Raw genomic sequence first — 26,465 nt, 5'->3', positions numbered from 1 at the left:
TCAGCGAATGATTTCCAGTTGGTATTCAATTTCGTATGGTCGCTCTTGAATTATTACCCTGTCCCAGAAACCACAATCATCACAACCCCACCGCCTACATGGGATGCGTATTGCATGTGAGCTTCCGTGACTCCCAAAAATACCACACCAGCACTCGTTCTCTAACAAACATTTATTTCAATATCTGAAATGTGGAGGCAGAACGTTAGAATAATGTTTGGTGAAATGCTATTGTACGGACTTGACTCCTAATGGAGGGCCTGTTTTCATGGTGTATTCCTTTTCCTCTGAATTTTTTTGAATTTCTTTTTTTACGCGCAGCCCACCTAAAACCCACATCTAGACCTATACTTATAGTAGTCAAACTACTGTACTTATAGCCGTCAAACCTGCACTAGATTATAATAAGAGGCCCAAATTACATTTCTATCAGTTTCTGATTTGTGAAAGTAATCCACATTGCTCCTGTTTTCACAAATAGAAATAGATAGCCCAGTAACAATAGCCAACAGTAGTTTGAGTACTATAAGTACAGATCTAGACGTGGGTTTTCGGTGGCCTGCGCGTATAAAATAAGTCTAAAAACCCAGAGGAATTTTAATGCACCATGAAAACGGGCGCTGTGAATGGGCTGCTCACTTCAGCGTTAAATTGGATCGGAAGCTACGAATCGGAAGCTAACTTCAGCGTTTGTCTGAGCCGAGATGCGGCCGTGCTTGGTATGCATGTTCACTTTGAAACAAGGTCACGAAATGAGTGCCCCAAATCTCTGTTCAGGGGCACAGAAAAGGGGGCAACCGTCCGGATAACGACACACGGCGGGGAGGAGCTCACAGTACAACGCTGGCCATTCTAAAAGGTCACAACACATTCCCACCTGCGAGCGACGTACAGTCTTAAAATAAGCCTTCCCGGAATACTTTTGAGATGGGAGGAAGCCAGTGTAATACCATGGTGCCATTTAATAAATATATAATAAACACTGCAATTCTCATGACATTAATGCACATGTGCTTCCTCTTAAATATACATTCTCCTTTAGGTGCAGACACAGTACATTCTCACACTGTGTACAAGTGTGCAATCTGAGCCATCAACTAATAATGCATGTTGACTTTGCATGCATTTTTGTCGGTTTCCCGTATTCACTCATAAAGCATGAAAACATAAGAAGTACGATTACAACTTAACACTACAGACACAATAGACTTGTTCAGCCAAGCAATTTAGCTTTGAGAGAAGCGTAACGGAAGGCCAATGAAGGAACAAATGATGGAGGCTCCAAACGATATGCACCAAATAGATTCAAGTTGTAACAATGAACGAGATGAGGTTTAGATCTCTAGATCCTCTTAGCAGAATCAGAGTCTTGGGAAGCTCATCCCATATCAACAGTAGTTGTGGTTAAAATACTTAACAGTGTTTTCTGATAGCAGTTTAGAAAGGAAGAAATAAAACATAAAATATATATTCTTGATCAAGCAGGCGTACGATCATCCTACTCCACCAGCCCTCCAAATGTTCCTTCTGTGAGCCTCTGTGCTTCAGATGCTAGACTAGCAGTACCTGGAATATAAATCAAAAAGAACACAGTCTGCTAACCACCTTCAGTGTTCTTGCAGTTTATCCACCTTGATCCATTTTTTTATTTTCTTTTAATCCTTAGCTCATGGGTGGGATGCTTCTCAGAAGGGCGTGGCTTTCAAGTAATCGTCCAGTGGAATGAGTGACACTCCTCCAAGCCAATCCTGTAGCCAGATCTGGATCAACTCAAGTTTCATGAAGAACCAATTGTGTCCCACTGGCCACATTTTCATCGCAGGATGTCTGGGGGGGGGGGGGGGGGGGGGAGTAAAAGAGCATTGCATTGAAACAGAAATGTGAAATGGGCGTGGTAACAATGACGTTGCATTATTGACGTAGGCAAAATGAGTCACCTAGAGAACATGGCCTCCTTTGCAAACTCCAGTTCCTCTGAGGCGACCTCCACCATCTTGCCTGTTAAGGTGAGTCGTGCACACCTGGGATCCTCGGGATCATAGACCATTTGTCTTTAAATACAGAAAAATCATTTCACAATGTTAAAACATAATACAGCTCTTAGAGGCTGTGTGAAATCATTTCGGTGCACATCTTACTCGCATGAGCGCGTGACGAATAAAACTTTGGACCCTGAATGTTGAAAGAGGTGTGACTGTCACCTGCTTACATTAAAAAAAATAAATTAAAAAAAAAGTGTACCTGCAAAATTCTCCTTGAGCCTCTGAGAATGTGAGGGAAGTGTAGGGGTTGCTCTGCAGGTCTTTCACGGTGTTGTCCCTTGCAGTGACGTAGAAGTACATGACGCCGGTGCTGTTGTCCAGCGGTCCATCACTCACAGAGAAAACGTTTCCAAACGGCAGACCTTTGATCTGAGCGCACAGGTTAAAATGATATCAAAGCAGGTTCACACTTGACAAGGCCCAGTGGAATGGCAGAAGTTCTGCATGTGACGACAAGGACTTTGGTAAGAATAAGCAGCACTCGCCCCTTGAGAGTATTTCAGGAATAGCTGGACGTGCGACGGTCCTTGAATGAAATATTTTTGACATACTTTGTATACGGATGAAATAAATAAATCTCATCTTAACAGAAGTAAAATATGAGATTTTCACTTTTAGTCTATAGATGTTTTGTCATAGATAGAGATAGATATGGGAAAAGTGGTCTGTACAAAACATTTTAAATAGAAAACAGCAATATACAATAAACTAATATCAAATAAGAAACCCCTGCATCAACAATTCCAAATTAAAGCTGCTTTATTGTGCATATATGCTGTATGAAAACTGCGTGAAACTGTATTTCAGAATTGCGAGTGCGAACAGCTGGACATCCTTGAATTACATATTTGACATACTTTGTAATTCTTAAATATTATATAAATAAGCCAAATCTCTCATCTTCCCATCTTTACGTCCATTGTTTTTTTATGTCTTTGTAGGAGTGATCCTAACTCCCATGGAACATCAAGCTGCGAGGTTTACTACCTTCTCCTGCGTTGAGATGGTGGAGAGGTGTCCCCAGTCACTGTAGTGGGCGATGTACCTGGCCGTCCTGGCCGTCTCTTCATGCGGCGGAGGGACCGCATTGACCGGCCGCTTCGCCTCTTTCACGCGGTACGAGAAGAGCCGGGACGAACGGGGCGCCACGTCCCCGCCGTCCGATTTGATCAGTTCCTTGGGGTTCTCGACATCGGCCCCGAGCACCCGGGACGGGTACGCCTGCTTCCACAAGCCGGCGTTGTCCACCAGGAGAGCGGGGGCGACCTCCTCGGAGATCGCGTCCAGCTCCTCCTCCGCCGCGACGTCTTTGGAGGAGACAGCCCAGGACACGGAGTTCCTCAGGGTATAGCTATGGCACAGGCATACGAAACCGGCCAACGCCGCCAAGGGGGAGCACTGGGGCCGCATCGGGCTCGCAGGTGTTCGCCTTATTGTCCGCTAAGCCCCGGTCCACCGCTCCGCCGGCTCAGGGGTCCCTGGCTGCAAGTGAACGCCGGGACGCGCCGGAGCGGCAATGGACTATGGGGGCGTTATCAAAAATGTGTGTTTTGATTGGTGGATCGAGAGTGACCGAGCCGATAAATGGTGTGTTTTGATTGGTGCGTTGAGGATGACGCCTGTTATAAAAGGGATGTTTTCATCGGCGACCCGAGAGTGACGGGTGTTGCAAGTTACAAGTTGCAAGTTACAACAAGTGTTTTAATTGTTGAACCGACTCCAGGTTATTCGTCAGAATCTCTTTTTATTATTATTATTATTATTATTATTATTGTTGTTGTTGTTGTTGTTATTATTATTATTATTCGTAACCCATTTTAAACCTAGATTTTAACTACTGAACTATGTTCCCCAGGGGGATATATAATAAAGGATAGAAAAAGAGTTTCCATAGAGTAACTCATAATAGGACCGTATTGAACTATCGACCCAGAGTTGATAAGAGTGAGGGATTAAGTAGTGCGCTGTAGTAGCATACGCGCATGCAGCGTATGCGGTAGCGTTTTGTTTTTACGGCGGCAGTACAAATAACTCAAACAAGTCATGTTGTATTTTCTCTATAGCTCATGTGTTTCCGTCGTCGTTGACATGGTTAGCCACAGCAAGTTAGCTTGCTAGCTTGTTTAGCCGGGTTAGCCGGCTGAAGCACTGGAACACAGCCATGAAGAGGCCATTAAAGGATGCCATGTTTCTGGGCGTCCGATCAGAGATTAAACGAGGGTTAATGTTCAACTGATTTAGCCCGACGCATTTGAGCGATTTGGACGACGCTTCGGGTTGAAGTCAGTGTCTCACACGTGAAGTATAAAAATAGCCGTGTGTTCTCTTTCAACCGCACGAATCAGCGCAAACGAACAAGACCACTTTGGAGCAATTCGGCGTAACCTGGGGAGCGAGTGACATCGCGGCTGATGAATTATGGTGTTAAATATATCAAAAGCAAACACTTTGATCGATGTTAAGGTCTGATACCTCGGTTTCAAGTAGCCTATATTCCAAATTTTATACAACCGCAAAAGGGTACATCGGCTCTGGAGTCACTGCAGTGGCTACAGCTGCTGGAGTCGCACCCAGGAATTGCTGTGACATCACAGTGGAGAAGGATTAGATTTTCCTGCAGCCCAAGTGACATATCTGAATGGAGTGAACTCTGAAATGGGGAAACGAAACGTAACATAGAAGTGATTTTATCGCCAGCACGCCATACAGAGTGTTCAATAAGGTAAGGGTGTACGCGGTCTTTGATTGGGGACCTTATGGTGCAAAGTTCGAAGTGACTGAATGAACAATTAACTGGGGCTATATAAGTCAATCAGTAATCCAACATAAGATAAGATAACACTTAATTCATCCCGGGGACAAAATTCAGGAAGTTCCTGCTACGTGGTGTGATAAGGTTGAAAGCAAGCAGAGTGAAATGTGTCACCAAGAAAACAGCCTAAACCAGAGCTTCTCAATTATTTTCGGTTACGCCCGCCCTCGAAAGAAGTAAACACTTTGCGCGCACCACAACTCTCTGCCGCGACTGTAAATAGTCTCATTTGTCTATAAAATTGTTGTAAGTCACCTCCGCATAACATTGTATCCTTATCAACATTAAAGAAAACAAAAAAATAAAGAAATATGGATCAACTTACGACAAAGAATAACTTCATTAACATTGTTTTTCAGTCCGTAACAGAAAAGACTTAAAGTGCATCAATTTCCCTGAAATTAAAAAAAAAAAAAATTGAATCCTTATTTAAACTGTAAACATTTTTTGACCATTTGATACTGAAAAATAAAATTAAATATTGGTTTAAATATTGGGTTTGAAGCATGATACTGCAACTCTCAGCTCCTGCTCAATGTTTAGCTGGGACCTGTACTTGGTCTTCAGTGCAGCAACAGCAGAGAAGCCAGTCTCACAAAGATAAGATGTTGCAAAAGGAAGAAGAAGGCCCAGGGCCCTCTGCCCTAAGAGTGGATACTGCCTCTCCACACTCAGTGTCTGTGACGTGAACCTCAGTCTCAATGTGGAGTCAGACGTCATATCAGTGAACTGGTCCTCCTCTGCAGAACCAGTTGGAGCTGGTGCATGGAAAGGATCTCTCTCCCAGTCATATTGGGAAGGGAAGTACTTTTTAAAGAATCCCATCAGTGATGAAATATGCTCCTCAATATATGGAATCACTGAGGTGGCATCACGGTCAGTAGTGTCAACAAATTCATGCAGGTTCTCGAATGAATCAGTATTTCCTTCATCGAGTCGCCTGCCCCACATCGCAAGCTTTCGAGTGAGAGAGCTGATCTTGTCTGTGACCTGAGGGAGGTGTTTATCTTTCCCTTGAAGCTGTAGATTTAGTTCATTTAGCTTTCCAAATATGTCACTCAGGTAGGCCACTTTTGCCAGGAAGTTCTCATCACTACATTTTTCTGCGAGGTCATACTTGTGCTCCTGCTCCAAAAACATTCTTATCTGCTCTCTTGAGCTCAAAAACTCGGGACAGGACTTTTCCTGGTGGCAGGCGTCTTGCTTCACTGTGATACAGCACAGCTTGATGTTCAGCTCCCATCTCCTCACAGATCGCAGAGAAGACTCTTGTTTTTAGTGGTCTGGTCTTTATAAAATTGACTACACCTACAATGTCAGTCATAACCTCCCTTAATTCAGAGAAAAGGTGCCTTGATGCCGGTGCTTCTCTGTGTATAACACAGATGAGGCCTTCTTGATGAGCGGCCCCAAGTCCTTTTCTCATCCCTACCATGGTCTGTGCACCATCACTGCAAAGACCAATGCAGTTCTCCCACTTTAGCCCGTTCTCAGTCAGGAAGCAGTCCAGCATTTTGAATAGCTCTTCAGCGGTGGCTCTATCTCTGACATATTTACAAAAAAGTAGATCCTCACACGGGGAGTTTGTCGTGTCAGCATGTACATAAGGGATAAACAAACAGTCTTTGTTGCTGTCAGTTGCTTCATCAAACTGTGAGGCAAAACGTTTGTCTTTGAGTTGATCTATCAGCTGTTCTTTAAGATGGTTAGCAATGTCATTTATACGTCTGGCGACAGTGTCATTGGACAGAGGGATAGTTTTTATTTTTGCAGCACTTGCGTCATCCAGCATGACAGAGACCATGTCTAATGCTGCAGGCGGTACCAGCTCCTCTGCTATGGAGTGGGGTTTTTTTCACTGAGCAATTTGGTACGCCACCTTGTATGATGCTAACAGTGCTCGCTGCTTTACTGAAGTGGCATCGCTCCGAGCCCCCCCAGGGGGGCGCGCCCCACTATTTGAGAAACACCCTAAACACCCTTAGGCCCTAAACCAATCAGGTCAACCAATTATTGTATGTTGAGGAGTAATCCGTCTGATCACCTGAGCAATTGTGTAGTTATTATTGTATATTCTATCCGTACGTTCTAGAGCCTGTCTACTCATTTTTATTTTGTTTTCAGATATTTTGTGCATCTAGTGTATTATGTGATCTAAATTTTCATCAAATTGTCACAAATCATAGGCTCATCAGTTTTCTTTTGCGTTGTGCGATACAGTTTCACACAAATATAAATGACATCTTTAGTAAGAGACGCCCTCGATTATATCTTCAATCAGCAATTGAAGAGCAAAGGTTCACAGGAACAATGGTTCTATTCACAAATTATTTACAAATGATTGTCTTCGGAATCTGAGATTGTTTAGGATAAGGAAGTCTTCACAATGACAAAAAAGATTATTGCAGCATAAACAAAAAAACCCCTGTAAAACCTGCGTCAACACCTTAAAATATATGCGCAATGATTCAATTCAGTTATTCAATCTAGTTATTTAATATTTCCATATACAGTAGGTATCTGTTTGATTTAAAGGCACTGGAAAAAAACCGACACAATATAAGAGATTTTATTCCACATAAATGCTACATTCAACACTGTGAATCACTTGGTCGAACACAATTGTGATACATTTCTATCGTAAGTTTGTGTTGGAAAAAAGGTCGTCTTTCTAAAGTATTTATAGAGTCTCAGAAGCGTACATATTTGACATTTTCTTTGTTAGTCCATGGTTTTATCACTCCAAGCCATGGACTTCCTCTTGGCCAGCTCCATCCAGGAGGGCTGGCCACCGTCAGACACGGACTGCAGTGGGGGCGATGGCTTGGGGGATGATGACGGCGATGAGGCGGCCGACGCTGGTTTTCTGGGCCATTCACGCTCAGCAACTTTACCTGGACCTTTGGTGGGGCTTGACCCTGAAATTAAAATATATATATATATATATTTAAACCTTGTAATAAGACCATGGATTCATTTTTATTTTTTAAAATTGTCAGTTATCTAGATACATCTACATACCTTCAACTTTTACTTCTGGCCTCCTCTCGGATTTTGTGTCCGTGGGGTTGGTGGATTCTACTTGTGACCATGTGTCCATCGGCGATTTCCTCAGTTCCACCTGGACAAATAAAGTAAAAGGTACATCATTTACTCAGGACATTTGGTCTATTTTATATATAAAGTTGAATTGGATAGGCAGCGAGGTACCTTGCTTGCAGGAGTAGCGGTCCACTCAGGCCGCTTCTCCAGGAAGGCGGCCCTCCCGCCGACAGAGCCCTGCCAGACCGCCCGCCGCTCTGACGGCGAGGGATCTGCGGCATCTTGAGTGGGGGTGGCTTCACTACCTCCCAAAGCGGCAGGGAGAACAACTGAGGCCGTCGGCTTTGCCCGGATGGAGGAGAGGAGGCCTCGACTGGCCTGGGATGGCTGCCGGAGGGCCGGTTGTGGGCCTGAAGAGAAGTTCGACTCGGCGACGGACGGAGAAGCCTTCTCTGGAGCAAATGTGCTCCCTGTTTGCGCTGAGGACCGTAAGGGAGGTTGAGCTGGGAATGTGTTGGCCTGTGTGGATGGATGGGACACTGAATGCGAGCTGGACTGCAGGATTGATTGAGTTGCATTTGGTTGTTTTGACATCTGTGCAGAATTCAGCGTCTGCGGTATTTTAGAAGTATTTAATTCACCAGGGGGTTGGGTTGATATATTTTGTTGCATTATAGTTGCTGTTGGTGACTGCTTAGAAGTCTGTGCTGAACTTGCAATTTTCATCATTGATGTTTTGCTTGCCTCAGTTGACGTCTGAATTGTTGCTGGTATTTTTGGTGAATCTTGTTTTACAGTCTGTGTTTGAGTTGCAAACTGTGCCTGAGGGTGCATCCCCTTTTTCAGTGGAGACTGTGACATTGCCTGTTCTTGTTTTGACGGCTGCTCTTGTGTCTGTTGTTGAGGGGTTGTCTGCATTGCAGTAAAATCTCTGGGTAATCTACTAGCAAAGAGCTGTTGCAGGCTTCTGGTCTTTTCCATGGCCATGCTCATCCAAGAAACCTCAGATGATGTGGTCTGAGGGGCCGGTTGGGAGGCAGGTTGGGGTTCCTGAGGGCCAGCGACAGCTGTATCCACTTCCTTGGTGTTTGAGGTGTTGGCTTGTGCTTCCAAGTTGAAATCGCTAAATACCAACTGCTGTTGCTCACACTTGACCACAGGGATTGAGGAACCGGGTTGGAACCGGGTGGGAGCTCCTCCTAAGCAATAATATGAATCAGTTAGGCACATTCAAAAGAACAGCTTTAGTCTTTGATAGAAAGGTTCTTCTATACCATTAATTATGTAATCATTCTCAAATCTATATTGCCCAAGTGATCTTGAGTGGCATGAGTGCAAAAGTGGGGGACGTACAAGGTCTAAATACTAAATAATATACTAACTAAAAATGGTGCCTATTTTGATTCTAAACCTGCAGTATATTTTGATTGTTATATAAAAAGTAAACAAAAAGCAATCTTTGTTTAAACCTACCTGTCTGCCTGAGGGATCTAGGAGCAGTGGGGTGGCAGAGGACGTTTGCAGGCAATGTTTTTGACGTATCTCTGGCATTGCTGTCCATTTCCTCTCTTGTTTTTATTTTGTCACTTTGCTCCTCAGACGACATGGTCTCTAAGGAGGGGTCGCAGGGAGCTTGTGAGTGTGTGTCTATTCCAATCTCTGCACTATTCCGCTTAATGAAGGCATCGGAGAAAGTGGCAACTGCCTGAGACCGATGCTTCAGAGCGAGGGACGTAGAGCGAAGCTTCACACCAAATGCAGCCTTTCCCTCTTCCTCCTGGTCCTCCTTTGCTTCGACGGCTTCTTCTACGCCCTCCATCTCCTCCCTCTGTGAAGCTCCTGTAGGAACTGTTGTCTGCTGCGAAGGTGCTTTTTTGAGCGTGTCTCTCCTCTCCCAGGGAAAGACGGAGTCCTTCGCTTTTACTTCCCCTTCCTTTAGTGTTCCCACAATGACAGTGGCCCCTTGGGGCTTTAATTCTCTCAATTTATCCTCCGCTGGCCTGTTTGCCTGTAATTTCTGCTCATCTTGATTCAAATTTGAGGCATGTGACTTAACCTCTGTTTCCGATCCATGCTTGAACCCGTGCTCTGTTGTCCCAAAAAAACTGCTTGACCTTGGCCTCTCTCCATCTCGCGCTTTAGCAGAGGTGAAAGTGAAGTGGAAGGATCCTGAGCCTTTGGCACGTCTCTGTATTTCTCCTTGAACTTGCTGGTTAGAGGTGAAGGATCTGAAAGTACCGACGGATCCCAAGGTAGTTGAGAGCTGCTCTCCGCTGGGATTCTTATCAATCAGTCCAGTCGGGTCTAGGGCATCCGGCTTAGCAAGTGATGAGGGCTGTGTCTCTGTGTCCACAGGGTCCTCTCCTTTATCTGTCAAGTCAGGCTTGATGAGTGAGGACTGTACCTGTCGACTAGGCGTTGCATCCACAGGTCTTTGAGGGTTTGCTCCAAGAAGCTGGGGTGCCAAAGAGACGGGTTTCTCAGGAAAGGTCGGGTCCTGTTTCTTGGGGTTATGGGAAAAAGCTGAGCCTGATGGTTTTAGGGCTGGCTGTTCCTCATAGAGTTCTGGTTGGGGGGTTCCAGGCTCCAGGGATTTTAAAGGGAGAGAAGGGTTGCAGAGCCCGTCGTGTCCTGTTCCTGAAATCTGAGTGGGTGGGGATGACACAGGTACGATCCCCTCTTGAGCACAAAACCGTGGTGTTTCCTCCTTAAAGCCAGGGTGGTCAGTGTTGTTCAGGGCGTCTGAATGAAGTCTGGAGTTAGTCTGGAAAAAACAAGCAAAAGAGGATACTCTGTGTGTGTGTGTGTGTGTGTGTGTGTATGTGTGTATGTGTGTATGTGTGTATGTGTGTATGTGTGTGTGTGTGTGTGTGTGTGTGTGTGTGTGTGTTATTTTTACTTGCAGGTTTACGTGAAAGAGAAAAAAAGGTCACTCACTGCAGAAAGTCTCTTGGCCTTTGTGCTGGCCCTCTGGTTCCTGGGTTTGACCAACATGCGGTGGCGTGCAGCTGAGGTGTCCAAGCAGGAGGTGAACTGAGCCGGGGCGCTCAAGTCCAAACCAGAGCCGGCGGCAGGAGGAGCGGTAGAGGTGAAGGACGGCGGTGTGGAGAGGGACGGAGTGGGGGGCACTGATCTGGTTGGTGCTGGTTTGGGGATGGGTGACAGTGGGCGAGGGCATGGCTGGGGTATTGCCTAAGAAAAACAAAAACACACACACACACAGACACACACACACACACACATACACACACACACACACACACACACACAGAAACACTATGTTTTGAAGCTACTACACAGAAAGTGTCTAAGTTTAAAACGGACCTGTTATCCCAGCCAGCACGTGACTGACCTGCAACGTTGAAATGTGGTTGAAAAAATATCAGTTGCTGTTTCAATGTATTATATTTTAATCATAAGACCACTTAAAAAATTGAAATTGATATGTAAAAACAACAATAATAATATTTGTTATTATTATTATTATTATTATTATTATGAATATACATAATAATTATATATTAGAATTTACTATAATTATATATATAAAGACATGTTCTTATATCTTTGTATATATAATATAAATATCTCACATAAAAATACATATTATATAACATTAACAAGCCCATTTTTTATTATTCTGTTCCGTCGAGGCCCAGACAGAAAGGACTGATGGCTCTGTATGCTAAAATCTGCACCCCTTGTATAAGTGTGAGTTTAAAGGGGTAATGTGGGAAACTGCCATTTTCCCAGTCTCTGCTTTGCCAGATCATCTGTGGTAAAAAAATGTAATTGAAAATAGGAGCAGGAAGAAAACTCCCGAGGATATTTGTGTCTGTTTGAGATTCTTTTTGTGATAATTATTACAACCGGGTTGCACTAAGGAATTCTACAGGAGATATTTTCTGCCTGCTGCAATAAGACTGTACAACTCCTCTGGCTGGCTGGATCAGGGTGATCAGTCAGGCTGGGGGGATATTAAATCATACTGGACTGTTCTTACTGTATAATGTTTCAGATGTCTATTCTATTGTAATGTCACTTTATTTTGTTGTTTGTCTTTATGTTTGTGATGTGAGCTGCTGTAACGTCTTCATTTCCCCTTGGGGATCAATAAAGTATCCATCTATCTCATTCAGACATGACATGAAATTTCACAAAGTAGTCCCACATTGTACTTTCCCATCAGTGATGTAACTCCAACATAACTTAAGATAATGGCTTTCTAATTCATATTTGTGCTTCTTTCACTTCTTGTGGACAAAAGTGTCTAATTAAACTATTAAACCCATTGCTTTTGTTGAAAAGCAAATTCTGTCATTAATACATCCAGTCAAATAGGTTAGACAGGTTTCTTATTGTCATTTTGTGTCAGGTGTCAATTTTGGTGTGCAGTGAGGATAATATTGTCCTAATTTGACATGCAGTATGAAAAAAGGCACTCTACATCAGCTGGTTGTCAGTCTATCATTACTTTTGAACTTGTCACACTATCCAAGAGAGAAAGTGTCCTCTGCCACCCACAGTTTTGGACCAATGATAGATCAACGTTTATATTTGTCTCCTTAGTGGTGGGGTTAAATAGTTCAATGTTGTTTAAACAACATGAAGGCATTCCCAACTTTGTTTTTTAATAATTGTGTTTTCATTCTGGAATCTTATACAGTGCTTATTTTCCTCTCCCATACAATGTGGAACATCCCACTCCTGCACCACAGATAGAAACAGTTTGGAAATCTCACTGTCTGTGAAAGAATGTCTTTAAATCTATGGAAGATAAATTGTAACAGCTGCTTTCCCTCATATGTATTCAGGAAGCTGCCTGTGGCAGTTTCGCCTGCCACATGCCATCCGAGTGGCGTTTCAGGGCCCTCCGGCACAGACGATGGGGTTGAGAACATACTGTACCACTTTAACAAAGCAGTACCAGCAGAACAAGCCCCAGAGTAGATGGAGAGCATATCATAACAAGGGCTCCTCTCTTGTGCGTGTGTGTGTGTGTGTGTGTGTGGGGGGGGGGGGGGGGGGGTTACCTCTTGGTCGTAGGACAGGTGTGGTTGCTCAAACCGCACCATCCCCACACCCCATACACCAAACTGAGGCCAGGGAGAACCCCCAAACCAACAAATAAAGTCCAACAAAACAGAACCGTTCCCCTTGCAGCGGGCCCGGTTCCCCAGAACAACACAGTCCACCGGCGACCCTCCCCCAGGGCAATGAAGCGGAGCAAAAGCCTTTGAACGCAGTCAATAATGATAACTGAACAATGATTCTTGTGTTTATATTTCATATCACACATCAGCAGCAAAAACATATATATTCAAAAAATATACCAATATATACAGTATATTATTAAACATCTGAAATGTGGAATTTAAGTGGTTTTTTTTCTGTGTTTTCAAGGTTGTTGTTCAATAAATCAGACACTGACGTAGCAGCACTGTATTGTATCTTTTAATATAAGATTTATTTAATTTTTTTTTTTTTTTACCGAAAACGTTTTATGTTGGTCAGGGGGTACTTAGCTGAAAAATGATTTCAAAGACTGTGTATTATTGAAAAAAGTTTGAGAACCACTGCTCAGTTCTGTGAGGCAGATGAGGTTTGAGCTTTACTTCCAGGTTCTATTTTATTTCGTCTCTAAACTTTTACTTATTTCACCTTATCAGTCCACCAAAATCTGTTTCTGAACAAATTTGAGGCGAGAAATTAGCAATCCAGTTGCTGAATCTTCACTCATACTAGATCTTCAAGGACTCATTTAAAAGTTTGTTCCGACTTTCCTTGCTGTGCTCCAAGCTCATGGAGGACATTGCACTGGAACCCTGCACGTGGGCATTTTTTGTTTCATGTAGACATCGGAAAATAAAATAAAATAAATCCATCTACAGTACAATAAAAACACAATATTTTTATTGGTTTTGTTTGGAGAAACGCACAGACTAAGTCTATCTACCACATACTTTTTCTCTTTTTTTTTTTGAGAAAGAAAGAAACCCTGCAGAACATTTTTTTAAATACTTACATTTCCATCTTCTGCAGTTTCTTCATGAACAGTTGGTATTAATTCCTCTTTCTTTTAAAAGATTTGTGCTGGTCTGTAAGCCAACAGAGCAGTTCCCAGCAGCGCTTGTTATTCTACCACCATGGTAGGAGTTACTCCGATGGGGGACGGTTCTAATTCCACTGAGCCTCAATGTGATGTAGGACTGAGACACAAGGCTGAACAGCTTGTTGAATCACATGTTTTAGACAGCTCACAAAAAAACTGACTGGGTTGTCTTATTCCACAGTTTGTGTGTTAGTCGGCCCATCAAAGACATGTATGGGCACAAGCTCTGAAAAAGTGAGTATTTCATTATATGTAGGTCCCATTTAATAGAATGCTCTTGTTGCTCCACTTGAAATGCTTGTTGCTAAACTAAAGGAACTGCAAGGTTCACAAAAGGTACTGGAATGGAACGATATTGGATCACACAACATGGCAGCTGCATGGGGAAGAGCCAGAATAGAGAGGGGGTACTATGGCCATTGGAAAAGCTTTTGAGTGAGGACCATGTAACTTTATTAGAGCTGGTCTCTTGGGTTGAATACTGACCACGTACAGTACCTATTAAATGGGTCGTGTGTGTGTTGGGGGGTAATTTACCTTACTAGAGGTACCTTGGGTTGTGGCTCCACCCACTGACACCTCAGGGGGGCTGCGAGGGAGTCCATCATGCTCTGGCTGACTACCTGGGTGGTCCGGGCGTTTGAGGGGCAGAACCAGAGGGGGCGGCCCCAAATGCATCTTCTGCTGCTGGAGCTTCATCTGTGACAAAACACAGATTGACATTATCAGATGGAGAGGTGTAACGGTACGGGTCCCGTACGTCCTCCCCAGAGCAAAGTGTACCTGCAAAGCTTTGATCTTGCTGTGGATGTTCTCCTGTGAGAGGACCCTGGTCGGTTCCAGGTCGTCCGGGACATGGTCGTCCTGGAAGATGCTGTCGTGTGACAACGCTCTCGACCCCAGTGCCCCCTGTGAGCACCTGTGCACAGAAAGAATGGCAAAACAAAACATGCTCAGGAAAAAAATCTGATGTCAAATGGCACTGATATAATATACTGTATATTGGGAGGAAATACGGAAAGATAACCTTGTTTGTTTGCATATTATGACACACTCCATAACACTCACGTCAAATCCTCCTCTGAACCGAGTGCCTTCGCTGCTCTGATGTCGCTGGCGGACTGGCTGAGGTGGGCGCTTCCCTCTTCATCCCTCCGCTTTGTTCGCCGGAACAGCCGAGTTTTGAGAATCTTTCGCTTGGACTTCTTCCTCCCTGGCAAAGACGGGTCAGTGCAGACTACCAGCACGCACGCACGCACGCACGCACACATGCACACACACACACACACACACACACACACACACACACACACACACACACACAGTTCAATGTATATTGCCAATTATCTGAGTTGTGTGAGCTCACAGTCTAGATGCATTCCAGAATTTAAATTCCATATTTCCATTCGAAACGGCAAAGGGTTCTTTTCAACATCCAGGTTTTTCCCTCGTCTCCACTCTAAAATTCACAAGCATAAGTCAAATACATTTTTACATTTCTTAAAAGTTCTCAGCTTAAAAAAAAGTATCAAATATCTGATTTTTTTTTTAACAACTTTACAACCTTTATGTATTAACGCAATGCAATTTATGATGGTTTGCATGCATTGCTTCACTATGCTCTACTGCCACTCCACTATCATTTTGTTTTACCACAGTGTCGCATATTCTCACCTAGAAGGTCCTCTGTGCTTTCTTCCATATCCCCTGTCAAAGACTCCATCTCTCTGGTTGGGAAATTAATCAAGCAAGCAAAAAAAAACGGGTTTACACAGAGGCAATAATAATGAGATGCAGTCGGGATAATATCGCCCATAGGCTGTTGTCATACACAGAGCAGGCTCCTCTCCCGACCTCTCCACTCAGGTTTCTCAGACTTGGCAGGTAGGTATAGATATGCACTACATGTGATTATGCGACAACCTGACGATCTGACACCCCATCGAAGTTCAAAGGTATATTGACATTATCAGCAGAGGCACAGACATTTTTTTTTTTAACAAGAAAGGTGTGGTGAGAACACTCCTTTCTTTATAGTTAAGAACAGGAAATGAACGTAGACGTTGAAAAGCATGCATCATCAGAGCACTGTATTGGAACGCAGAAAAGCAGCATCACAATTTTTAACAAATATTAACTGATATTTGTTTTGTAATATCAAGTAAAACTAGATCGGGAATCCAGTGCGCATTAGTTGCAAAACCCCTGTTTGTGAAAATTCAAATAGGGTTCAAATATTGAACAAAAACAACATGTTTGAATGAAATCATCCCCTTTTTCTTAGTATTGACCTCAGTTTTTTCCGTTAACTTTGCGATTAAGTTGTAGATGTTATCATCCTCTGTGTTGTCAACAGCCTAACCCCATGTGGATAGACAAGATGTCGCCTGCCATGGACAAAGATGCAAAGTCCACACCAAGCCTTTCACTATCACTGAGCCCACTCTTATCTTATTAGCACGCTGTATGTGCTATATACATGTTATATACATGTTATATACATGTTAAATACATGTCAGCTGAACTCAATGACTGCAAATACTTTAAAAAATATGTCATGTACTGTAGCATTCGATTTAGGTATATCTGAAGCTGTATTGTATTGCAATTACATTTGAATGCATCTATGCAGCTCTGGCCATTAGAGCCGTGCAAGGAACGAGCTTTAAGATGAAGCAGGGTTGAGGGTTCACAATCTAATGACCTAAACTATGGCACCAACAGAAACAGGAGATAATCCTCTGGATTATTGACATGGCGGAGAGATCCTTGTAAGATTTCACAGCACCGTAATCCACAGCAACGTCTTAATCACAAACTTCCCGTGCCACAGCACAGAATCCTCATATTCCAAGCGAATATATGCACAGTTGTGTGCATACACTTTCCCTTGGAATAAAAAGCTTCCACATGACCAAGTTACATGTACTTACATACGCTTCTATACAGCAAACATCACAAAAAAAGTCTGTCTTACTTACCAAATGCCCATTTATCCCCCTCTTTTTCTTCTCCTCTTTGTTCTCCTCCAATAAAACAAGTTCTCTTCTCAGCAGAGAGCCTGTCCTACTGTATCTTTAAACCTCCAGCTTCTGTTGACCACAGCTGTGTACAGAGGGGTGGAGGGGTGGGGGGTGGGGGGGGGCTAAAAACTAGAAGGAAAGTGAAAAACGGAGATGAAGAGAGACAAGGTCACTTCATGACAGAGTGAGCAAACACAAAAAGAGAAAGGAGGACAGAATAGAATGAGACACGGTGACAGAGGGGGAGAGAGAGAGAGAGAGAGAGAGAGAGAGAGAGAGAGAGAGAGAGAGAGAGAGAGAGAGACACACACACACACACACACACACACACACACACAGACAGAGGGAGAGATACTCTATTACATTAGTAGCACACTGTGGCCCTCTGCGCTAAGCTCCTTATGAAACGCTAACCTGATTTTAGGCCCAGAAATGAGAGTAGAGGGAAAAAATAAAGCCCCAGTTGGAATGAGGACAGTCATTACTGCTGATAGAATGGTTGCACCTTGCAGCGCGCTGTGGGAGAGCCCCGGACCATCACAAAAACTGATGCAGGTGTGAGCAAACGGGAGAATTGGGCTCACACATATTTTATACACCATGAACGATAAAGAAATCGATTCAGAAAATCCTGTCATTCATCTCTGTTTTATTACACGGGATATAATTCAGTGCCGTGTGTGTGTGTGTGTGTGTGTGTGTGTGTGTGTGCAGGCGTGCGTGCGGGTGTGTGTCAGCTCAAATCTGCATGCAACTTGGACCCGGTGGCCCTGTGTAATCACAGAGCAGTAAACTTAGATTTACCTGCGTGTTTACCTGATTTAGACCCTTTGCACATACTCTATGACCCGTCACACACACACACACACACACGCACACAAACACGCACACGCACACACAATCATATTTTCACAGTCGGCAGCTCAGATATCTATATAAAGCAAGGTACAAACTAGGTTAGTACAGCTTGAACTTCCTGAAGATTGTGTTTGCAAATATAAGGGGTGTATTAGACATCCGTATTCCCTTTATGTTTTATTATTATTGTTTTTTTTATTCCCTTTTTTTTCGTATTCCCAGTCTGATCGGGTTGCAAAACAGCTTGTTTTGAGCTCTCGGCTCAGCATCAATTAAATCCCTGTTTTTCCACAGGAAAACGAAACATGTCATGACATCTGGACTGATTACCACATTTAAGGGGTCACATGGAATGTAATATATGATATCTAGCACGACCCTGTGTTAATGCTTGACCTCTAATACTACTGATACACATACTCATCGATCAACTAATACTCATCCTCATACTAGGGACATTATGGATGTTATAATGCATGTGCATGAAACAATGCACAGTGGAACCTGATTAAAAAAAACTGCAAAGCAATGGGATGTCACCCATATGGTATTCTGTGAAATGCAGTTACATGCAAATGTGAAATGTGGATGCCCGGAGATGCTGTGCATTGTATCTGCTGGTCATATCCAGCTCATGTGGTGTTCCAGTGGATTATAATTTCTTCCCTTTCCAACCCAGATGAGGACCGTAAATATGGAGATTAAGGCCGAAAAGATAGATAATCCGATCACTGTCCTGTCTGAACGAGAGTTCCGTTGCATTCAAACAAAATATTTTCCCATCTAAACGGCACTCACAATTCACATTTACCATGGCTATGTTTTATTCAAATGATACTAATGGTCCAAGTCTAAATACTCGCTCTCTGATAGGGTTCTTTAGGCTTCGCACACTTTAAGGGGCGAATAATTATCCTAAAAACTGAAATGAGAATGATAAAACGTCATAACATTCTGCAAAAGATGTTATCCATATTAAAAAAATAAAACAAAAAATTATTAAACGCTATTTTAATGTATTTCCACAAGATGGCGTCAAACAGCTCTCTACAGCTCTCTCCCTGAGAGAGGACAGCAGTGCAGGGCATTCAATAAAAAAATATCAGGTAAAACAATTCCCTCATCCTTTTACATAGACCTGGAAGAAATATGACATAAATTACCACTGTATAAAAATGTTATCATTTTGATATGAAATAATGTCATTTATTTTCAAAGGCCCACTTAATCTGACATCAGCTAAACCATAAATTCTGATATTGATCATACTCACACAATAATCATTAAACATGGTCACAACAATTTATCTCCAGAGCAATCAGTCGTTATAAAAGCAACCCGTATGATGTTAAGGCACAGGAAAGAAAGATAAGTGCAGGAAGAGATTTTAGGCCCACAGATCTCATTCGTCGTTGTGCATCTTTGTGTGTTTTGTGTGAAAAATGTCTACTGTGGTCTCATGGCACTGCCTCAGGTCGTATTCACAGTATCCAATGGAGAAACGACCCTGTGGGGAAAAGTAAAAACTTATTTTCAGAAATTAAGTTTAGAGTAAGTAGTAAGTAGTAGTAATTCAGCACAGGTCCGAAGATATGCGGGTTAAGTAAAGTTCTGGCGTTAAAATACTAAATAATTAATGAACAAGATATGTTGACCTACCTGGTGTTTTTTAAAGTAGTCAAGCCCTCTTCCGATCTTGATGATCCAGCCATTGTCAAACCTGGGACATACAGTATTGTCAGGGTCAGGATGCAGCTGCATTTAGAGGTAAATACTTCAACAATATAGAAACTGAATATCCATACAAAGCAATAATAGCAATGGGAAAATATGAACTTATCAAAAATTCTAAAAGAAAAACATACCAGTAATAAGTAAGTAATGCAGGTAGCAGGTTGATCCTACAGTGATCAGTTGTTACTTTGTAAGGTCTTTTGTTACGAAGAGGCTTTGTGACATGTTAAGGAACGTGAGAATCTTTGGATACATTCTGCCTGATAATCTCAGAGTAAATGGAAAACAGTAATAAGTGTTTATTGGAGTAAAATATTTACGAAAACCGACCATCTTAATTTGAACATTGCCGAACCTGATCTCCCTGTCGTGGATGGTGGTGGAGTACTGTAAGTCCAGAGACACTCTGTGAGTCTGCAGACTCTGTTTCAACTCTTCCAGAGCGTTGGTCTGCTGGCCACTGTCCACCTGCAAGCACCAACGGTTAAAATCGTAGGAACACTCCAATGGTGACCTTTGGCATGAGGAAAGAAGTGCATTGAAGCAAGTGGAGCTGCCTACTTCATCCCTTGACGTGAGCAGGTGGATCTGTTTCACTTTGCAGGGGGCTTTCAGCAGCATCTCACAGAACCGCACAAAGTTGTACAACTGAGAGAGAAGAAGGGATCAAATATGCCTGCGATATAACACACTGAGTCAATACCGCAGGTGAACCCTGAACTCACCTGGTGGATGTGTCGGATGTAAGGGTCTTGAACCCAGACCTCTGTGAGTGCACCGCTGATGTACGGCTTGAACAGAGCCTCATAGCCGTAACCCGTGGCATCATCCGCGATTCGGATCTGCTCGTGGTATTTTCCATCTGGAATTACCGTACAAAAAAAAAATCAATGGGGAAGAGGGACGACCGAGGGGCGGAAACGTGCAGGGGAAGCCTCGTCGGGGACCACTCACCTTCCTTCAGCTGGTTCACGTGAACTTTGATCTGCTCAGCCCTGGCCATGTAGCCTTTTATCTTCTCTCTGTAGTGACCCTTTTTGGAGTCGTCTTTGACAGCTGTCGGCAGAAAAACAAGACGTTGGGCAGTGGTTGAATTTGAGAGCGAGAGAGAGAGAGAGAGAGAGAGAGAGAGAGAGAGAGAGAGAGAGAGAGAGAGAACAACAGTGGACGTCCTAGTCCAAGAATTTGAACTGCATTTCTCTATGTATATGTAGGTATATATTGTATGTATACATCTTATGTTATCTTTACTGTATATGTGTATACATATATTTTCCTTTTATTTTAAGATATCTTCACATATCTGTATAAATATTTCACAGCAATGTTTAAATGCTTTGGTAATGTAAAAATGTTTCCTATAGGGGTGGTGGAACCTTTCAAGGCGTCCATCAGCAGCTGGATTCCCTCCTGGTAACAAACCAGGGACTCCTGGAAGCGGGAGCCCTGGTCCAGCTCCACCGCCCGCTTCAGGACGGACACGGCACAGGCCTCCATTCCTGAGACGTGGTTTTCCGACATGATGCGCTCGGGAAAATTCCACAACCACCCACAGGACAGAAAACATCCGCAAGATCGGTGCGCCAGGAAAACAATTCCGTGGAGAAACCCCCACACGGCACTCACAACATATTTTCTGCGGTGGTCAGAGAGTTGTGTTTGAACAAATGCTATACCTCCATGATACACGAAACCCGTGTAATGATATATTAACTGAACCGCAGCTTTCCCCCGGGTGACACAAACGATATCCTTACGGCGACACTGAAGTGAAGCGCCAGTTTCAGATCGGAAGAATTTTAACGTAGCACAATCGCGCTTCCCGGTGAAGAGAAAATGTCACGTCGGACGTGATCAACGTGCGCTGGAGGGTCTCGTTCCTTAATGTTGACAGGCCTGTCAAGTGCGGGGATGAATGAGCGGACAGTATAGTTTATACGTGTCGTTATTTTCATTTCGCCCTCTAGCAAGTGTGTACTTCTCGACTGCGTGTCGTTTAACCTTGGCGCGCAATCAACCAGCATCTCCACTGCAACCGTAGAAAGAAAACATGTCCGTCCTCCCCCGGTGTTCCAGCTCTTCGTCGGTTAAGGTGAGCTCTCTTATTCGTTAATACGATTACAATCGAATACAATCAACGATCTGCAAAAAGACTGTACAACTCCTCTGGCATGCTTGACCAAGGTGACCCGGACAGGGGCATGTTTACACACTCGTATTTTGCATTACCGTATATATTATATTATTTATTTTCCACCCTGGTAGACACATATGTACAAATGTTGTTTTTTTTATGTAAATGCAAACTTTCACAACTTCCTATTTTTGACCATGTGACTTGTTGATACCGGGGTGTATTGTTGGTTTTGAGGTTCAAGATTCAAGATTCAAGATTTTTATTTGTCACATACATATACATACTTCCATACATATATGCAGTGAAATGTAATGCAACGCAATAGGTTAATGCAATAGGTAATGCAATAGGTAATAGGTAATAGGTAATGCAATAGGTAATGCAATGTAATGCAATAGGTTTATTGTATATTGCCATTTTTTCTTTTTATTACTTTATTATTATTACCTTTTGGTTGATGTAAACACTGCCCTTGGGAGGATTCATTAATAGTTTTAATTAATAGTTAATACACACAAACACACACGCACACACTCACACACACACATTAAACCACCTGCTTAATATTGTGTAGCTCCCCCTCTTGTCGCCAGAACAGCTTTGACCCGTCCATCCTCCGACTCCACAAGACCTCTGAAGTACGTTAGCCGCAGATTCTTAAGGATTCAGATTGTCATGTGACAAATAAACATCTTTTATTACATTTCATGTATTCCATTACATTGTTTGTAGATGCATGTACATCTACATACAAGCATACAAATAGTGAAATGACATTGCAACGCACCGGGAGATTATGCACAATGAGTACTAACTGAACAATAGCTAACTAAACTAACTGGTTCTGAAAACGCAATTCAATTAGTAAAATGAATAAAATAAGAGTTAAAAAGAGGGTCATATACAAAGTAGGAATACACAATAGAAATAAAAGGTATATACAGATGTTTGATGGGACATAATATATGTACCATAATACAGACTATCATGGTATATACAGATGTGTGCAGTACATGGGCATGTGAATTAAGTGAGGTAGTGTGTCTGGAGATATACAGTACAGTATCCAACAGTACAGCACAGCAATACAGTAACACCAAACAGAACGGCAATACAGCACAGTATGCAGTAACCCAGTACAGTGATACAGTATGCAACATACAGTACAGTAAGGCAGTGGGGCCTATGTGTGTGTGTGTCTCAGTGGGGCCCCCTGGTGAGTTCAGCGTTGACAGTCCTTATGGCTTGCGGAAAGAAACTGTCTCGTTCTCTGTCCTCACTGCGTGACTGCGGAGGCACTTACCCGACCGCAGCAGCTGGAACAGTCCGTCGTTGGGGGGGTGAGGATCCTGCGGGCTCTGCTACTACACCTCCTGGTGTATAAGTCCTGCAAGGAGAGGAGGGTAGTTCCATTGGTACGTTCGGCTGAACGCGCCACTGTCTGCTGGGCCCGCCATCTCTGAGCAGCACAGTTCCCAAACCAGGCAGTGATATTGCCCTTCAGGAAGCTCTCCACTGCTGCAGAGTAGAAGACTTGAGGATCCTCACCGAGACTCTGAATTTCTTCAGCTGCCTGAGGTGGTAAAGACGCCTTACCTTACTCACCAGAGTGTCTGTCTTTATGTCCTGTAAGTTGCGAGGTGGGGCCCCCATGGATCGGTCTTGTTGTTCCAGCACATCCCACAGATGCTCGATCAACTTGAGATCTGGGTAATTTGGAATCAAAGTTATCACCTTAAACTCTTTGTGATGTTCCACAAACATTCCTGGACATTTTTTGCAGTGTGGCAGGGTACATTGTCCTGCTGAAATAGGCTACTGCCATTAGTAAATACCGTTACTGTACCATGAAGGGGTGTACCTGGTCTGCAACAATGTTTAGGTATGTGGCACGTGTCAAAGTAACGTCCACTTGAATGCCAGGACCCAAGGTTTCCCAGCAGAACATTGCTCAGAGCATCACACTGCCTCTGCCGGCTTGTCTTCTTCCCATAGTGCATCCTGGTGCCATCTCTTCCTCAGGTAAACAATTCACATGCACTTGCTCTTCCACATGATGTAAAAGATAATGTGGTTCATCAGACCAGGCCACCTTCTTCCATTGCTCCATAATCCAGTTCCGATGCTCACGTTCCCATTGTAGGCCCTTTCGGCAGTGAACAGGGGTTAGCATGGACACTCTGACCGCTCTGTAGCTACGCACTCTCATACTCAACAAGCACCTTTCTATCATAGCAGCATGAACTTTTTCAGCAATTTGTGCTACAGTAGCTCTTCTGTGGGATCAGACCAGACGAGCTAGACTTCACTCCCCTAGCTCATCAATGAGCCTTGGGTGCCCAAGGCCCTCTCATCGGTTCACCGGTTGTCCTTTCTTGGACCACTTTTGGTACTAACCACTGCATACTGGGAACACCCCACAAGACCTGTAGTTTTGGAGATGCTCTGACCTAGTCGTCTAGCCATCACAATTTAGTTCTTGTCAAAGTGGCTCAGATCATTACGTTTGCCCATTTTTCCTGCTTCCAACACATCAACTTTAACAACTGACTCTTCATTTCGATATATCCCACCTCTTGACAAGTGCCATTGGAATGAGATGATCAACGTTATTCACTTCACCTGACGGTGGTTTTTATGTTGTGGTTGATCGGTGTGTTAGGCAGCCGGGGTTAGGGTCTGATCCAATCCAGCATCTGTGGGATGTGCTGGAACAACAAGCCTGATCCATGGGGGCCCCACCTCACAACTTACAGGACTTAAAAGATCTGCTGCTAACGTCTTGGTGCCAGATACCACAGGACACCTTCAGAGGTCTTGTGGAGTCCATGTCTCGACGGGTCAGAGCTGTTTTGCCGGCGTGAGGGGGATCCACACAATACGTATTAGTGGTTATTAATGGTTATTAATCTTGTCACTGATATCCCACCTCTTAACAACAGGTGTCACTGGAATGAGATGATCAATGTTTTTCACTTTACGTGTGTGTGTGTGCGGAAAAAATACAAATTGCACATCATTATAAAATAATTTCTTCTTACAGATTCTGAGGGATGTTACACTTCCTTCAAGCCTTTGGTTTGTCTCCCTCCGTAGCAAATTTACCAAAGCACGGATCCCAAATCAGGTACGTGATCCCTAAATGGCCGTACTTACTCTTATCTTTAGTGCAGTAGGAAAGTTGACCTCTAACGATGTCTGCTTAAAATCTCTGCTTGGTGTTTCGCTTTTAACCAGATATTTGAAGAGAGGTCTAAAGAGCATGAGAAGTACAGTGGTGACCCGAACCAACCTCACAAACTTCACATCGTGACACGTGTCAGAAGTACAATACGACGACCGTACTGGGAGAAGCAGATGATTAAAGACCTTGGTCTTGAACGGGTAACATTATTTGTAGCTTTTAAAACCAACCAAGTCTATCAACAAAACATTGTGACAATGCGTGTGAGTGATGATGTGTAAAGGATGTAGCGCAAATGGATGAAACCAAGACAATCACATGGTTTTAGTTGAACCATCTTTAGAAAATAATTTTCCATTCAGAAAGTGGATGGGTATCTGTGAAAGATGCAGATTTAGATGCTTATGCTTAATAAGGGGGACATTTACCGGAGCAACGTAATGTATGTCGTATCATTCACATTATGCAGTTGACAGCGCCAAGATTAAGCTCATCTTCAAGAGTCTTAGATTTGATAGAAACTATTCTCGTGGATGCTCTCCCGTGAAATCTAAACCCCAAGCGTTTTAATTGCGCTGGGCTAATGTTTCCTTTACTAAGGCCGTTTCTTTCCGGTTTCAAGGTAGATCTTTATGTAACGTACATGTTTATGACTGATATTTGTCCTCTGTATCATGTATCTAGGCAGGTGTCCCTGTAATTCATAAAAACACATCTTCAGTCAACAGCCTGCTGAAGTTTGTCAAGCATCTTGTGAGGTAAGACTCCATGTTAGACACTTGTTTTGCCTGTAATGTGTTCAAACCTCAGATTTGCATTGCAACTTTCACTTGGTCTTCATCAGTAGAATGTGCCTCTACCTTCCATTTATGGTCTTAAATGATTATGTATGTATATATCCATCACCATTCATCCATTTACATCTGGAATGTCTGACCCAGTTCAACACATACTCCGAATGTCATCATTGATTAAGTCATCTAATAAGTGATTGTCTATTTAAATAAATGCTGTGTATAATCTAAGTTTGTTTTGCCTTTGTTCATATTTCATGTAGAATAACGCCACTAAAGACTCCCTATGGACTCCCAGCCGAAGAGGACATGGCTGACAGCTACATCAATAGCAAAGGAGAGTTGATCATAAGAGCCCTCCTCAAGCCTGTAGAACCCAAGGCTATAGAATCCTAAATCTGTTCATAACATTTCCTGTATTAATTGCTGAAGTGTACATATGCATTATGGCACTACCATAGTGGAAAGACGCCAGACTCAGGCTTGCCCTCGATAATTATCCCCAGGACAATACATTATAATTTCAATATAATCTCATGAGTCTGTGTAGTATTTTTCACCTCCTCACGAGTTCTGTACTGAGGATATAATTTTTTTTTTTATCCATTGTACTTTTGAAATGTATATTAAAAGACATCTGAATCTGAAGAAATAGATACTAAAGTGTATGCATACTTAAAGACTCAATGACACATCAGAAACAAGTAATGGCCTATGCTTTATTAAG

General features: G+C 43.1%; 4 protein-coding genes across 4 annotated transcripts; 1 reads left to right on the top strand and 3 right to left on the bottom strand.

The window, feature by feature from the left end:
- Positions 1–181: 181 nt before the first annotated feature.
- On the bottom strand, positions 182–3,525 carry creg2 (cellular repressor of E1A-stimulated genes 2). Its single transcript, XM_080018572.1, has 4 exons — positions 3,030–3,525; positions 2,242–2,411; positions 1,938–2,051; positions 182–1,827 (listed from the first exon to the last, which is right to left on the bottom strand). The coding sequence occupies exons 1-4, from the start codon at positions 3,450–3,452 to the stop codon at positions 1,686–1,688; spliced, it is 849 nt and encodes a 282-aa protein (XP_079874698.1). The 5' UTR covers positions 3,453–3,525; the 3' UTR covers positions 182–1,685.
- Positions 3,526–7,473: 3,948 nt separating this feature from the next.
- Positions 7,474–15,710, bottom strand: cracdla (cracd like a; the record flags this gene model as incomplete). Its single annotated transcript, XM_080019561.1, has 10 exons — positions 7,474–7,772; positions 7,876–7,975; positions 8,065–8,283; positions 8,761–9,095; positions 9,370–10,351; positions 10,834–11,088; positions 14,582–14,707; positions 14,792–14,927; positions 15,077–15,221; positions 15,683–15,710. The coding sequence occupies 10 exons, from the start codon at positions 15,708–15,710 to the stop codon at positions 7,576–7,578; spliced, it is 2,523 nt and encodes an 840-aa protein (XP_079875687.1). The 3' UTR covers positions 7,474–7,575.
- A 3,087-nt stretch (positions 15,711–18,797) lies between these two features.
- mitd1 (MIT, microtubule interacting and transport, domain containing 1) lies at positions 18,798–21,182 on the bottom strand. The gene is made up of 7 exons (XM_080018704.1): positions 21,000–21,182; positions 20,578–20,679; positions 20,349–20,485; positions 20,185–20,271; positions 19,979–20,091; positions 19,549–19,609; positions 18,798–19,396 (listed from the first exon to the last, which is right to left on the bottom strand). Exons 1-7 carry the CDS (start codon positions 21,142–21,144, stop codon positions 19,292–19,294), a joined length of 750 nt encoding a protein of 249 aa, XP_079874830.1. The 5' UTR covers positions 21,145–21,182; the 3' UTR covers positions 18,798–19,291.
- A 252-nt stretch (positions 21,183–21,434) lies between these two features.
- mrpl30 (mitochondrial ribosomal protein L30) lies at positions 21,435–26,392 on the top strand. Its single transcript, XM_080019467.1, has 5 exons — positions 21,435–21,715; positions 24,804–24,887; positions 24,998–25,144; positions 25,629–25,702; positions 26,002–26,392. The coding sequence occupies exons 1-5, from the start codon at positions 21,674–21,676 to the stop codon at positions 26,132–26,134; spliced, it is 480 nt and encodes a 159-aa protein (XP_079875593.1). The 5' UTR covers positions 21,435–21,673; the 3' UTR covers positions 26,135–26,392.
- Positions 26,393–26,465: the final 73 nt, after the last annotated feature.

This window comes from Zeus faber (assembly GCF_960531495.2).
Source record: "Zeus faber genome assembly, chromosome: 18".
NCBI lineage: Eukaryota > Metazoa > Chordata > Actinopteri > Zeiformes > Zeidae > Zeus > Zeus faber.
The sequence above is the reverse complement of the archived record's forward strand: the minus strand, read 5'-3'. Positions and strand labels throughout refer to the sequence as shown.